The sequence below is a fragment of the Rattus norvegicus genome, chromosome 17 (genome assembly GCF_036323735.1).
Source record: "Rattus norvegicus strain BN/NHsdMcwi chromosome 17, GRCr8, whole genome shotgun sequence".
Classification (NCBI taxonomy): Eukaryota; Metazoa; Chordata; class Mammalia; order Rodentia; family Muridae; genus Rattus; species Rattus norvegicus.
Window position 1 is genome coordinate 81,181,331 of NC_086035.1, and position 15,889 is coordinate 81,197,219.

The window sequence follows — 15,889 nt, forward strand, 5'->3', positions numbered from 1 at the left end:
TCATTCCCCAGTTCTCCTTTCTCTTCCATACTCTGTGGTAACCCTTGCTCAAGGTAACATGTTTGTAGGCAACCGGAGCAGAGGTGCCAAAGGCTTGAACATCATTGTCAATTAAGAATAAAATGGAATATTAAAATTATTAAATTTAAAAAGGAAGCCAGCCATACATATGTAGCAACTACAAGTTAAATATAAATCCTGTTACCTTTTAGATTAAATACAATCTCTACGTCAAACTGTAAGGGGGAAATGGTCCTTCATGTTCACATCTACTATACAGAAATATTGCTTTTGTGTGGCTTAATTTGAGATATTTTCAGACACAATAATAAGAAAAGAAAGGTTTACAGTGCTCTGCATATTGATTACTAGTATGAAGGACCAAAAGCTGATGGTTCAACTCTCTTTGTTTTCATCTGAACATTTATAAAACCATCTGCTAGCTTTGTGTATCCACTTACAATTCTCCAGAAAGGCATAAAAGGCTTATAGGGTTTTCATGAGATCTGACTCGGCTACACATGGCTCTTTTAGAGTGAAGAGGCCCACAGACTGGATACCAGATTCAATGGTAAGGGCTCGCAGACAGAGTACCAGAGGCATGGGTGACTTAAAGAACTTCTAGGCAGCTAACTCAGCAGCTATTAGAAGATGGGGTAGTTGATTAATAAAGGCCATTTATGTCCATTATAGCCCGGGACAGGTCTGCCTACAGTGCAGAAAGAAAGGTAACTTTGTTTTAATTCTACCTGTAGATAAAATAACCAGTCCTCATAAATCAAACAAGATAACTGGTTTTGCTGGGTCCCTAGTGAAGAGAAATAAATGCTTAGTCTTTTCCCACCAGTCCTCAAGCACCATTCCCATCAACTCATGAGAATGGAGAATCCTCTGAGAGGGGTATGTTTCCCCTGGGGGGAAAAAAACAAGACACAAGGTAGAAGAATGAGGAAGAAGCACCTTTCGTGTCCTGCCGGGTTGGAAATGAGGACACGGACTTGCCAAGCTCCACAAATTACACCCTTTGTGAGGGACAACTGTGTTCCAAAGGCCTCTTTCAACTAATACGTTTTCAGCCCAGCATCTGTCAAAGGTCTTCTTTTGTTAACTTGTTGACAAGAGTGAACCTGTCAGCTTTTAAAATGGCTGCCGGTCGCTACCTGCACACCTAGGTGAAAATGTGGAAAGTGTGAGTTACTCCCTTTCACAGGGGATCTTGTCAAGGGCTGAGGCTTCAACCTGGCTGCTCTTACAGCAGGGACCAAAAAAAGGGGAAAAAAAACAAAAAACAAAAAACAAACCAGAACTGTACCACGCAGTGTCGAGTCCATCAAAATTTCGCAGAAATAAAAGAACTCACAAAGAACCAAATAGGTGTATGGGTACTATCCCCCAAGGAGGTCAAAGGTCATGGGTGACAACCACACAGCGGAGATGCTCTGGGTTTTAAACGGGATCCCTAACTCTGGACTCAGCTACTTATTTTACATTATCGGCGGAATGAGACATCGTGGGGCAGTATGATGACAGCAGTCAATATGTTCCCCTTGAGGCTAAATGACAGGTGAACACAGAGCCATCTCCACCTGAGAAATGGCTACGACCCAGTGAGGGCCCAGGGTGAATGCTTCAGAACATCTCTGAAGAGCCATGCGTCAGGGCTTGGGAGACGGGTCAGTGCGACAATTCTCTGGGCTCTCTGGGTAGAGGCGCTTGCTAGAGCACACGTCTGACAACTGGAATTCAGTTTCTGGAGACTGCAGTAGGAGAGGACCCATGCCTTAGAGTTGTCCTCTGACCTTTACATGAGTGTTATGAACACACACACACACACACACACACACACACACACACACACACACACGCGCGTGCGCGAAACTATAAGGCTTCAGGTTCAAGAACCTAAAACTCAAGCACTGGACGTGCAAGTTGCCTTTATAAAAATGATGTGTGTCACGAACAAGTGGTCGGCCTATGTGGTCTCATGCAAAACTTGAAAAAGTGGTTTTTGGACTTTTTAAGAATTAAGTCCATACTAATAAAAAGAATGCCAATTGTCCCTGATAGTTGGGAGAGCACTACAAGATGTTATAGCTGCCTGGGGCAGAGTGAAGCTGGGATCCAGTTACCATGATGGCGGGCCAGCCATGCGGGTGTCCATGTCCTCTCGGAGGACCTCAGCTTACAGACCACACTGTCTACTGACATGCTGACGCTCTGTAGTGGGGCAGTGGTACTGTGCAGGTAAGGGTTTTCATGACTATGATTTTAATTCTGCATCTTAACTAGCTAACAATCCATACTTTAGCTCAGCGTAACTAATGCTGGTTTTGACAATAGAAATAAGGGGGCGGGGGTGTTTCCACAGTGCACCCTGCCCTTCAGCAGTGAATAGGGTAATAGATGGTCCCTAACGAGGAGATGTCTTTGTGAGCTTACTTACACCTTTTAATCTTGATGTAACTCTATAGAAGGTTATGATACACTCTGCCACAGTTAATCGAACAGGCTAGGCTTATTAATACACACATTGCTTCATTACGCCACCTCTAATAGCCTAATAACTGAGATAAGAATAGGAACTTGGGAGGCAGAGGCAGGTGGATCTCTGAGTTTGAGGGTCAGCCTGTCTGTGGTGTGAGTTCCAGAAAGCCAGAACTACACAGAGAAAGATAACAACCACTCAAAGGCCTGGAGCTGAGCCTGGGTGGTGGCTGAGTTCAGCCTGCCTGCTCGCCCATGCCTGTGCTCCTAGGACCAGCTCTCCCAGGCTGCCCAGGGGAGGTGTGGGGCCATCTCTCCCATGTGTCACAGCCACCTACTCCTGCTGCAGCCCATGCAGGAGCCAGTCCTTCAGAAACAAAGCTGCAGGACCTCCATGACGCAGGGCAACAGCACGTTATTCAAGAGGAGTCCTGGTGAGGATCTGATATTGATAGTTTAGCGGGAGCCAGAGGCCTCGAACCAGACCAATGACTCATTGTAACGGATATTTACAAGTGCAGCTGTTTGGGCAAACGGGGAATACCGTGGGACACACCACGACACACCGCAGCTTGCACAGCACGGTTTTTGCTGTTGTTTATTTGTTTTTATTACTTATCTATTTTTATCTTATGAGGAAGGTTGGGAGGGTGGAGGGCTGATATGGAGGGATTGGGGGATGAATAGAATTGAGGTGCATGATGTGAAATTCACAAAGAATCAATAAAAAGGGTGCTTTTTTTTTAAAAAGGACATAACTACCAGGGATGAGGAGATAGTTCAAGCCATGCAAACACAAGGGCTTGAGTTCAGATCTTCAAAATCCACAGACGCAAAACTCAGATGCAGACACAGCAGCCCTCCCTGGGGCTCCTACAGTGAGTTGTGGGATGTAAACAGAGAATCGCTGGAAGCTGGCGGGTCAGTTCGCCTGGCATACACAACATTAAGATCCCATCTCAAACATGGTGGGAAGCGAGGGCTGACAGCCAAGGTCATCTTCTGATAACCACCCGCTCACTGTGGCATATGTGCACTGCCCCGCAACACACGGGTACACACACATACACATAGGTACACACACACATGCACATGGACATACACACATACATGTACATATGCATGTATATATTACTGATTAAAACTGCCGTACACTCATCTTCAAATAACTACCAAAGAACTCACCAATTCTCCATCCAGAATCCTAACTATGGCTTAGATCAATGGAGTCCATTTCTAAGACGCATATTGCTGATTAATTGCCTAATAATGACTGTGAGATAGCATGAGCCTCAGGAACTCAGAAATTAATCTTTATAAGTTAAATTCAAGTTAGTACACAATGAATTCTAATCTTCTGTAAATTACAAATTAATTTAGAGTAAATCGAAAACTGTTAACCAGAATAATAAGCCACGTTTCCTTACATCTAGATTAGAAGAGGCAGTGTAAGTACACTGCTATACATTACCACAGATGCAAAGGTCCCAGAGCTGTGCATTCGCTAACAGCTATTATCAACTGTGAGCTAGAAACACACACACACACACACACACACACACACACACACACACACACAAACACACGATGGCAATAATTACTGAGAAGAACAAAATAGTCTGTTAAATTGCAATTATATTTTCACACATTTTCACTAACTAAACAACTTCTAAGGCTGAGCTAAATTTACATTTTTGAAAAGCTCGCATCTATAATACTACACATACCTGCTCAGTTCACACACAACAACCTACCCTGCACATATGTTATTATGTATTATCTGCAAGGAGTGCTGACATTTTGCCAATTTCTAAGTAAATTCTGCCTTCTGGTGCTTTCCGGCTACTGGGTCACATTCCCAATGCTTCGGTGTATTTAGTTTTCCAGTGAGCACAGTGTTCTCTACAGCGCCGCTGCTGGAGGACTTGCGATCAACAGTTGGCCATTTGCAGAGACACAGCTTGGTCTTGTCACATGATCCAGACCCACTGGCCCGGTACAGAACTATTCTGAGTTGTAAATGGGGATGGGGATGGGGGCGGAGGTGGGGTGGGGCTCTTTCTGATTGACACTCAGGAAGAAGGCAATAGAGTCTGGAGGGAGCGCGTCCTTTATTGATATTCTAGCTTTGCTCTAGTAGTCCGGACGCTAAATTGGAGCTGAAAATAGAAGCAGATTAAAGTACAACTGGATTTTCCTCAAGTCTCTCTTCAGATGTTCAAAATGAAAACTGCACTTGCCTTCTGCATTAGGAAATCAGGTAAGAATGGTGATAAATGAACAACGCAGGGACTAGGAGCTAGGGGAAGGTTGAAAAATGACAGAAAACAGAACAATAAGCAGGTAGGAGGTGGGGGAAACCCTGTGAACTCTGAAACTTGGAGAAAGGGAGAAGTGGGAATAACTAGGTATTGTAAGGGGGGCCAATGGTCCCCCTTAATCTAAATAAAAGGGGGACTTCAGATATTGTGACACCATGTCCTAAAGCTGAATAGTTCTTCCTTCCTTCTGTCCCCTCCTCTATCTGTGTCTGTCCTTTTTCCAGTGGGGCTCATTGTCCCACCAGAGTAAAACCTTCTAAGTATCAGACTATGTTGTCCTGGTTGGTACCCTCTACAGATTTAATGGATAAATGGCTTAACAAGTTTTCTCCTGACAGTTGTAATTCTCCGTCACAGAACAATAGAAAATGCTTAGATCTTACCGTGTCTGGTGAAATTCCTGGAATGCCACGGATGTTTAATCAATTTAATGCCTTAAAAATTCTCTAAACAGAATTGGCAGAAAAAATGCCCTTTTACATGTCAAATAAAAACATTGTACAAATATCAGCCACAATTACCGCCTGTAGCTTTCAATAAAACATTTAGAAATGCTTGCATGCTCGCCGCTAACAACAGGGAAAAAAATACCACAAGATGTATTTTTTAAAAAATATTTAAAATTTTAAAATTACTTTAAAAACCAACCTGGTGTTTCAGAAAAGCAAGGTTTACTCACTATTTGTATGTTTCTGAACGAATATATTCGAAAACATGGGAGACGCCAAGCTGGAACTGGTCAGCAATTGGGGTAACCCAGGGGTTGTTCTCTGCTTTGAAGACCTGCTTCTGACCGGTTAGGTCCAAGTTGCCTGAAAGGAGGAAGAGAGGCGCAAGGAAGTTAAGGGTTCTATCATCCAATAAGAGGGGAGTGGAGAAATTCTTCTGTACTTTATGAGTCATTTTTATTTGATTTTTCTTAAAGCACATACCCCAAGTCATTGCTGATAAACTAGGCAATGGTGATACCCTGGTTAAAGAAATGGATACCAAATGAAGGAGAGAGATAGGAAGAAAAGAGAAGAAAAGAAAAGAGGGAGGGAGGAAGAAGGAGGGGGTGGAGTAGAAGGGCAGGAGAGGAAATAAAAAGAAGAAAGTATCCACCAATCTGAGAAAGCACTCTCTCCTGAAAAGCATGCTTTACTCTAGATATCTGATGCAGAGATTGAAAGTCTCGTTCAAGACTGAAAGAGGGACTAGAAAGATGGTTCAGTCATTAAAACGGTGCACTGCTGTTGCAGAGGGACCTGGCTCACGATCACCTGCAACTTCAGTTCCAGGGCAATTCAACACCTCTGCCTTCCAAGGGTACCTTGCGCTCACACCTAAGCACATACTCACTCATGGATATACCCAGCCAAGCACATAACCACCCAAGCACATAACCACCCAAGCACATAACCCACCCAGGCACATAATTAAAACGCCCCCGATGATGTCAGGATGCATCTCTCCTATGTGAGTAGACCTAAGGCAAATCAGATTGACAGAGCTTTCTGCATTGAGCGCAAAACCGGAGTGAAGCAACAGAAGCACAGGACGCTGGTGGTGTTACCACGGACCATTCGAGCATGATGAACCCTTGGCAAGTCAGTCCTTAGTGAGTCTCATTAACATAGTGACGGGTTACTATAGAGGCTGACATCCAGGTGAAACGGTCTACAAATTGCCTTTGAAAATTACTTCCTCGCTTAATTTTTTAGCAAACCCCAAGGTCAGTTATTAACATCACTTCATAGGTTAAGACATGGAAATCTGGGTGAACGAACTAATACACCCCAATTTTAGAAACTGTCAGCATAGAGACCTTGAAGCTGGCACCAAACCTTGTTCTCTTTCTGTGGACAAAGTAATTCAGCTGTGTGTTCATTTGGGTCAATAATGTGTCAATAAGGCATTGAAGCTTCCTCTCACCTGGGTATCACCTATTCATGGTCAGACAGCCCCCCTTTGCCCCAACTTTAGGTATGTTCAAGTATGGAAAAGGAAACAGGAAGGAGCTTCCTCAGGTATGTCAGTCGAGGTTGGCCAGGCAAGATCAAAGACAGAACATCTCCGCAGCAGGAAAGGACATGGCTTCCCTTGGAGAGTCCCCACTGGCCTTTCCTGAAAGTTCCACTATGCAACTCCGGTCTTGTGGTGTGCGGCACAGGACTGTGTGCACTGAGACGCGCAGCAATTACCCTTCTCAAGATACTTCAAAGTGACACGGTTGTCTTGTTCTGATGCATGAGTGGCATTCTGTCAGAACTGATGGTCATGACAATGATTCTGAGATACACGTAGACCACAATACAAACAGTTTTCTAGTTGATCTGAGTGCTGGGAATGAAAGAGTAAACATTTTTTCCTTGTTATGATGTGTAGTGGATGCACAGGTTGCGTGTGTGTGTGTGTGTGTGTGTGTGTGTGTGTGTGTGTGTGTTGTGCATGCAGACAAGAGACAAAAGTCTGGAGTCTTTCTTTACCTTACTTTCTACAGAGCATCGTTCACTGAACTTGGCAATAACTGATTCAGCAGACTGGCCAGCAAGTCCCTGAGATCTTCCTGTCTGTCCCTCCCCAGTGTCAGGATCACACAGGCACCACCATGCTGAGGCCCAGCTTCTCACGTGGGTGTTAGGATTTGAACCCAAATCCCAGTGCTTCATGGGGCTGACTAAGCCATCTCTCCAGCTCCAGAAATGTTTACTGGGAAAATGGATACAGCTGTTTTTTTTTTCTTCTAACAAAGGATAGGCACTTTGAATGTCTTTTTTATAAAAACTGGCAAAAATAGGAAAAGAGGCCATGATGTTGAAGGATGAGGAATATATGGGAAAACTAGGAAGGAGAAAAGGGAAGGTAGATATACACTGTAATTAAATTACAATCTCAAAAAAATTTAAAAAAAATCATTACAATCTTACAAATAACATTTTTAAAAAAGACGAAATATTACGGAAGTAATTCATCACATCTTTCCAAAGAAACAGAGTTTATTGGTGTAACGTGCAGAAATAAGCAGATACCTCGCTCTGCGAGATTATTAATATTGTCATCCTCCTCGTCCTAACGATTAGACATCGTTAGTCAGCTTTTACCTCACCTGGAAATTAATGAGCTTGACTCTCATGAGTTTGGGAGCTGCCTGGAATAAATGCAAGTTCAAAGACTGCAAATGCTCTACTCCGAGGAGCAGCCGCTCAGAGCCTAATCCTGCAGGCCAGGGAGCCACTCTTTGTGGTCCTTACCGCTTTGCATCAGGGGGCCTTGTTGAGTTCCTAAGGTGAGACAAACATTCAATATAGTTTTTAAATTCTTATGTCATTTCTTCCTAATCATCTTCTCACTAACACTATTTCTCCAGAAATCCCTTTCATATATATATGGGTGATGAGAATTTCTAAAAATAAGCCTGTATTTCTTCACTGCTGTATTTCTATGAATAATTAAGAATCTACCCATTGTCCTTGGGACAATGGAAGGTCCCTGGACCCTGAAATGGTCACTACGGTAACAGTTCACTGGTAAGTTGGGAATGGAGGTGCTACTGGCGAACAAAGCCCTTCTGACACCTCTATCGGAGATGTAACTTAAGCTTACATATTATCATCTTCCTGCACCTAAGCTCTTTCTGCTAACTCAGCCTGGGGTCGACCACTAGACAAATAAGATTACAAGAGGTGGTAGGGACGAGGTGTAAATACTACAAAGTGATGGGGTCAGGGTATGAACTGATTTGGTGGGAATTCTGTGGGAACTCTTCCTTCTCTGACATTAACACCAGGTCCCTCCCGAGAACTCGAGCTGAATTTCACTGCACACGATTCTATTCTGCAGACCGGGCACCTAGGACATCGTGTCATTCACCCTTTATCATGAACTAACTTCCAACAGCGACGGCTTCTTTTGAATGTGTGCCTTAGACAGGGACCACTGGAATATAAGATGATCATCACTTTAGGAAGAGGAGCAGAGAATTTGAAGAACAAAGGATTTCTGGCTGTGCTGGATTTCAGGGCCTTTGGTCACTGAGAGCAACATGGATCATTTGCAAGGGCTGGGGAAGATCTCTCACAGACCAGCATCGGTTGCTCAAAGTCTATTGGCATAAGACAGTGAGAAAATGGGGCTCTCTTCTCTCTGGATTGTATCACGATGGGCCTCACTCTGCCAAATCTCAAGGCTTGCCCCAGTAATCTGAAAACACAGGGACATAATGGCATGCCCTGTGGTTCATATTCATATCCCAGCACTAGAAAGACGAAGGCAGGGGGATTATTATGAGGTCTAGGTTAGCCTGGTCTACATAGAGACTCTGTCTCAAAAAAGAGTAAGTATGATCCAAATGAATTTTCGATGTGGCATGTAGAGGTTTGGTCTATTGCTATGGTAATGCAAATAGTGGTCTATTGCTATGGTAAGGCTAAATACTGGCCCCCAAATTCTGGTTGCCCTCATGTACAGCAAGTGATGCTGTACAACCTAGTCCCCCTAGTTATCCCTGATTGGTCAATAAACATGACTTCAGCCGGGCAGAAGAGAGGTAGGCGGGGTTTTGGTTCTCAGGCCTGAGGTCTGACCACAAGGAGAAGTAAATGAAAAGAGAAGACGCCGTGGGGTAGCTGGATCGTGAGAACTGGCCATGAGGGCTGGCCAGTAGGAGTAAGAGGAGACCCAGGCGGAACATAGCAAGTCACATCTCAGGGTTGGTGTCCGGGAAGTAGACAAAGTAGTTCAGAGGGTTGATATCTGCCCAGCTCTGATGCCGTTAAAGCCTATCATAGATGTTAAGGTTTCGTGCCTTTTATCTGGGAACTGAATGATCAAAGGCAGGGTAGAAACCCCCCGATTAATATTAACTACAGCAGTGGTATCCCTGAACTTAAGATTCGGGTACACAATTCTGCAGAAAAGAAGAATCTGCAGTCTACTGCCAACTGACTACCAATACATTGGAATGTAGGCACAGCCACTGGTTAACCACTCAGCAGCTTCTCACAGACCCTGCCGTCTTCAACGCTGAAGCTTCTAAGAAGAATGCACAAAGATCCGGTGCACCCTCACCGCCACACTTGGAAGACATACCCATGGGAAGAACGCCTAGAAAGGTCAGCCGTGCCCTTCTGCCTGAAGCCCATAGCCCCCTGGAGATCTGTCAGTCCCCAGTGATGTCTCTATTTAGTGCCGTCAGTGACGACCGGGAAAGCACGGACGACTGCTAATGACTTCTGCTAACTGGAGCACAGAGGAGACGCTGAGTGCAAGGCAGACATTGCTCCCTTCGGGGGGAAAAGGAGTCATAACCTGACGTGTGAGAGTGAGGGGAAACAGGAAGGACCACGGACGATCGGCATCGTCATTTCCATCAGGTCGAATCCACTCTGCTGCTCTGCTCCCTGTGCGGAAGGGGGAGGCGGAGGTCCTGGTTACCCTGTGCCATTATACTGCGCTTATTTTAGTCCTGAACAGAGCCACTGAAGCAAATACTCAGGAACCTCACAGCCCCAAGATAAACATGGGGGTCGGGGTGGGGGGTCCTGAAAAGGAAAGAACGGTTCAAGTACATTGCAGAGAAAAACAAAACGCCAGCTAGCTTCTTGTTCAATGCAAGGACCACATGGACTAACCAAAACAAACCTTAAAGGAGGAATCAATTTCCTGTGACCAGGGTGAAAATTACACCTGATCCTAAAAGGGTAAAGTCTCCTCAGAATTATGACGGGAGCCCGACGAGGTGGGGTGAGCATCTTTTGTTTCTCAAGCCAGTGTCACTGGGAGTTAACACAATCCCTGCTTCCGTGTAGCTACAGTCCTCCCAGAAACCATCTGTCTCTGGGTTCCCTAACCTCACTCTGTACCAGGCCGGCATGCAGCACTTTCAGAAGAGGGTTAATCTAATTAGAGTAAAGATGGGCCACTACACTGTGAGGAAGGATGACACCTGTCTCTTATTGGCCTAGCAACAAGTTTGCATCGCCCCGGAGAAGCTTGTCTGTCAGCTGTCTGGGGCGTGTTCCCTTTTAGGTAATAACATGCGGGCCGCATCTCATCCTGCTGTCTGTCAGCCTGCAATCGAGGCCTTCGCGCTGCTCGCTTCAGTGCGTCCAGCGAGGAGCCCTCGCCCAGCCCCTTTATTAGAAGGCTGAGCGGGTGCTCTGGTGATGTTCTAACAAGGATCAGGCAGCAGGATTAAGCGCTGTGACAAAGAGGATCTAACAGGCTGGAAAGTGGTGCATCTACAGACATGCTGGCTGGCTCCCAGACAGACTCACTTTGCTCACTCCTCCTCCTCAGTCAGGAGGTGCGCGGGCCACTGGGGGAAGCCAGGCAGCACCGTGATTAGCGGTGACCCTCTGACCGATGCTGCCACGAAGATCATCTATCACTCAGAGGCTTATTCGGCGATTGCAAATTGGATTTTCCATTTTATTACCTGCAAAAGGACCACATATGCTTCCTTCCCAGGCCCCTAGCGCAGCCAGCTTGGCTGCGCGGTGGTAATTGTGTAAACCCTAAATCATGCAATACAGTCATTCGCCTTGCTGCTTATAAACGTGATTGAATGCAATAGGCAACCGAGGCCCCATTAATAAGTACGTTCATTTTCACTTATGGAAATTGGTTGTTTCCCGTAATCACACTGTGAAAATTCTTCCTGAGGACTCAAGATCCTGACGCATACGGCCGGGAGCACCGTTTTTCACGTAGCAAGCGAGGGGTGGGGAGGGGCGTGGAGGAGAGCAGGGTAAATTTCTCATGTCATCAAAATGGCATTTCCTCCCTCCCCGGTTTCACAACGATGCCACAGAGAGCGTTTAAATTAATGTACTTAGAAAAATCGGGTTCTCCCTCACTCATAAAAATCTAAGACCATGGTCTAACAAGGCTAAACTGAAAAAGTATGGCTGACTAGGTACTCCATCACTACGTTCCCACATCTGCCCAAGCCCAGGTAACTGTGCTCATGAAGGAACCCGGTGAGGTAGCAAGGCAGCTGGAAGGCTCGGCATTGAATTCCCACGAGGAAACTAATGACAAACACTGACAACACAAAATAAAAGCTGCATTTACAGCTGCTCCAGATAGAGTGCACATATAAATCTCTATAATTTTTATTACGGTGTGTAACCCTGCTAATTACAGAAATGTGTGATTATAGCTGGCTGACTAGGAAAAGTTCCTCCGATTTCAGTTCCTTTTTAACTGAATTAAAAAATGATGAAGCTTATAAAGTGATGCTTATGTGGCGACAGTAAATATTTGCAAGAATAAACTCTGAGACTGGAACCAGAATGCTCACTACCAGGTGATAAGATACCAATACTGCTCATTGTGATGTAGTAATTAAAATAGACTGGCCTAGAAAGAGGTCCGTGTTATAATTTTTTTTTAATTATCCGGCGTACTTATGATCTTTTCATAAAAGGCAGAAGAAAAATAACCTCATGGTGTGTGTTTAATTATATTTTATGTGTAAAATAGGAAGAAGAAAGGGATACTCACAAGATATATTAACTCTGGTGTCCTCCAATAGGAGAAATTAAGGTGAGGGGCAGATGCGAACCGTCAGAAAAAGGGATAGCATACTTTCCCTTTAGAGAACCCAGTGTTGTGGTAAGTGTGGCTAATTTTCATAATTTAAAGGAAAAGATTAGAGATGACGAGATGAAAGGGCATTGAAAGACAATTTGTCAAAACAAATTCAAAATGCATAGTGCACGGCCACTGTTACAAAGAAGAGCCTCGAATTGCATTTAAAGCTTCTTCCCATCACTGTACCCGTCACGCCAGCAGCCCTCACAGCCTGTGTTACACGGAATGGTCTATCAGACCCTGGACGAATTGAGAATCTCCTTCTGAGGTTGCCTCTCTTTCTGTGAATCGACAGTGCAACCAAAGCAAGGCGGGATGACTCCCGACAGCTCTCCTGTTTATTCTGCCAGGGAACAACACAAGGCCACACCATCACTCTGCCAATTGTCTGTTTAGCCTTTCTAGGGTGGGGGGCGGCCTGTTTTGAAAATAGGCGTGCTGTTCATTTAGGCATGAAATGCATGGCTGCTTTATCATGGCTGCTAAAATAAACAGTTACTCTTCCCAGGTAGTCCAGGGAAAGAGCATAATTCAAATTGAAAAAGATTACCAAAACAAAAACAAGGCTCCCCCTCAGCCCCCCCCCCGAGAAACGGACCCAACAAAAGCAGCCCCTGATTTATGTGCATGCTGGCACAAATAGGTTCAGAAGCCTTTTCCCAATAAAGAAAAATCACATTTTACATCGTTTCCGTCTCATGTGTTTCTTGGCCATTTTATATATTCGTGGCCCAGAGTAATACGGGACGGGAGGAGCTAGGTCTCACTCACTTGTACTTATGATTACCTAGCAACAGAGCGGTGAGCATCCCCAATGCACACCACAACGGTGGCTTTATTTTGCAAGTGGATATGGCCGTTCATAAATAATTCATGTTCTAAACCTGGCATTTGTTTAGGATCTCCCCTATCTTTCTTCTAAACATGGGAGGCAGAACCATTTTTGCCTGCCAGATTTCTCCTGCATTGTTCACATAATGTCAGATCGCATAGGAAAAAAGCCAAGCGATCCTGCATTCTATTTAACACACACCGTTCACTGACTTGGAGACTAGAGTGGGCAAATCCTGTGCTCCGTGGGCCTTTGGTCACCCCCATCTGCCAAGGGAGAGCAATCATCAGTGGATGGTATGATGGCCTGATGCCAAGGACTGTACAAGAGTGGGTGCTATGGGATAAAAAGCATCCTACGATTATAAAATTTGAGTTTGTTATCATTTTAAGTGTACTACAATGTGCTTTTGGGGAACATGTTCTCAAAGCAGGTGTAGCATGTAAACCCTGCAAGCTGCCATTCTTCTGGGGGAAGGTCCCTGATCATAGGAGTCTCAAAGGCCTGTTATCAAGAATATAAGGTGTTGTACACCGGTAATCTCAGTACCTGGGAGGCAGAGGCAAGACCTTGGTCTACAAGGTGAGTTCCAGGGCCATCTGGGTTAGATAACAAGATCCCATCTCAAAATAAAGGAAAGCTACCATACCATTTAGAAACAACGACTGTATTTTGCTTCCTTGAAGATTGAGAGATTGCTGGTCAATGGTGGTCTGTATCTCTTTATGACTAAATACCATGACCCTACTTCCCACTAAATTCCCTTGTTTATGGGGTGACTGGGAAGGTTTCCTTCCAACCTCTTGAGAAACTGGAAATGCTAAGACTGAGGAAGTCTCAGGTGATGCGGAAACTGGGGTGGGGGTATTTATTTAAGCAATTTAAAAATCATGTTTGAATAATAAGTATCAGCATGGCTACTTTTAATAGGATTGATATAGCTGTCAATAATCCATTTTCACTTGATCCATTTAACTTAAATATATAGGACCTTTTCCTTAATGAGGGAAACGTTTGCAGCTAGTGGTGCATGATGGCTTTGTGACATGAGCAACAGAAATTATTTTGTTTTTCAATTCTCAGAATGTCCTCTATCCTTGACCGCTGAGAAGCTACAACTTTACTACCAGACAGAAGCAAGCTGAAGGAGGAAGGATGCATTGGGTTCAGTTGGCTGTGGTGAGGAAGGCCCGCTAGAACATGTCCATTCACACCATGGCAGGAAAAGAAACAGACAGCAAGAGAGCAAGACAACAAGACAGTGACCCACCTTCAATGACCTCACTATCCCCAGCTTAACTTTACCTACCAGCTTTCTAGAATTTTACAAAATAGTGCCACTGTTGGTGATTATTATTATTATTATTATTATTATTATTATTCAAACCACCAGCTGATGGGGCCCATTTAGCTTTTCAAGCCATATATATTCTATTAGATGATGTATACCAGAGAACTGGAATTCGTTGAGGTGGCCGGGGTTCTAGAAATGAACATTTCCTCTACATTGTTGGTCAGAACACCAAACTGTAACTGTTCTCTGAAAGGCTATTAAAATGTTCAGATGATGTTATTGAGGAATTTGCATGATGAGGATATAAGCAAAACTATTCTGAGAGATTTAGCATCATAAATATTCAATTTAAATATTGCCTGTGTTCTTCCTGAACAACTAGACACAGCTTAATATCTTATATTTGGTTAATAAACTATGAACCACTTATAGATGGCACAGCACTTAAAATGTTTCCAAATAAAATTTAATGACACAGGTAGTCATGACACACTATTGAAGGCTGAAAATGCAGGCTGTACAACTCAGAAAACAATCTTAATTTCTATAAGGTTATGCATATATATTGAGAAGAAAGGATAAAACATACACTTAAGAATATATGCATACAGGGCTGGAGAGATGGTTGGGTGGTTAAGAGCACTGACTGCTCTTCCAGAGGTCCTGAGTTCAATTCCAAGCAACCACATGGTGGCTCACAACCATCTATAATGGGATTCGATGCCCTCTTCTGGTGTGTCTGAGGACAGCTAGAGTGTAATCATATTAAAAAATATACCTACAAATAGAAAAAAAAAGAACTAAAAACAATTAGCATTTAATTGGTTCTGTTTAAATGACAGGATCATGAACACTATACATTTCTGGTTTCTAGGTATACGGACACTGAGATTTGAGGATATGTATTTTCTCACATCCTTGGGGATACCTGTCCTGTCTCTCCGTCCTCTTTCTCTTCTTTCCTCAGCATCTTGCCATTCTCCACAGGCCAGTCTGGAACTCCTCCATCCACGTGATCATCCTTTTTCAGTCACCCAGTCCCGTTGCTCCTGATGCTATAGTCTGTCTTTTGACAATGCCTTTATTTTCATGGAGTTCAGTTTCCCTAATTCTTCTTTTGGTGCCTTTGTCTTTGAAATCATATCCAAAATAAGTCATCAAAGTTAATATCATGAAGCTTTTGCCTTGTGTTTTCATTGAAGAGATTTATTGTTACTTGTAAGTGTTCTGGCTAGTACTATGTCAGCTTAACACAAGCTAAACTCATCGGAGAGCAGTGAACCAAAATTAAGAAAATGCCTTCAAAGATGGGACTTGATAAGGTCATGAGTGCAGGAGAGCTAGCCCTGCCCCTCACTAGCTGTAGCCCTTGGGAGAGCT

The 15,889-nt window shown here is 44.0% G+C and overlaps 1 protein-coding gene across 9 annotated transcripts in view; it reads right to left on the minus strand.

Moving 5' to 3' along the window:
• Rsu1 (Ras suppressor protein 1) overlaps positions 1–15,889 on the minus strand; it is a 248,280-nt gene that overhangs the window by 143,483 nt on the left and 88,908 nt on the right. For 8 of the 9 annotated variants that reach the window (XR_005495332.2, XR_010058931.1, XM_063276734.1 and 5 more), the window contains exon 8: positions 5,485–5,617. Coding sequence is in view for 7 of the 9 variants with exons in the window: in XM_063276734.1 (XP_063132804.1) it covers positions 5,485–5,617 (133 nt within the window). In the remaining 2 variants the exon portion in view is untranslated. Of the gene's footprint in view, positions 1–1,494; positions 5,252–5,484; positions 5,618–15,889 lie in introns of those variants that run through there. The other variant, XM_039096066.2, reaches the window with a different exon arrangement.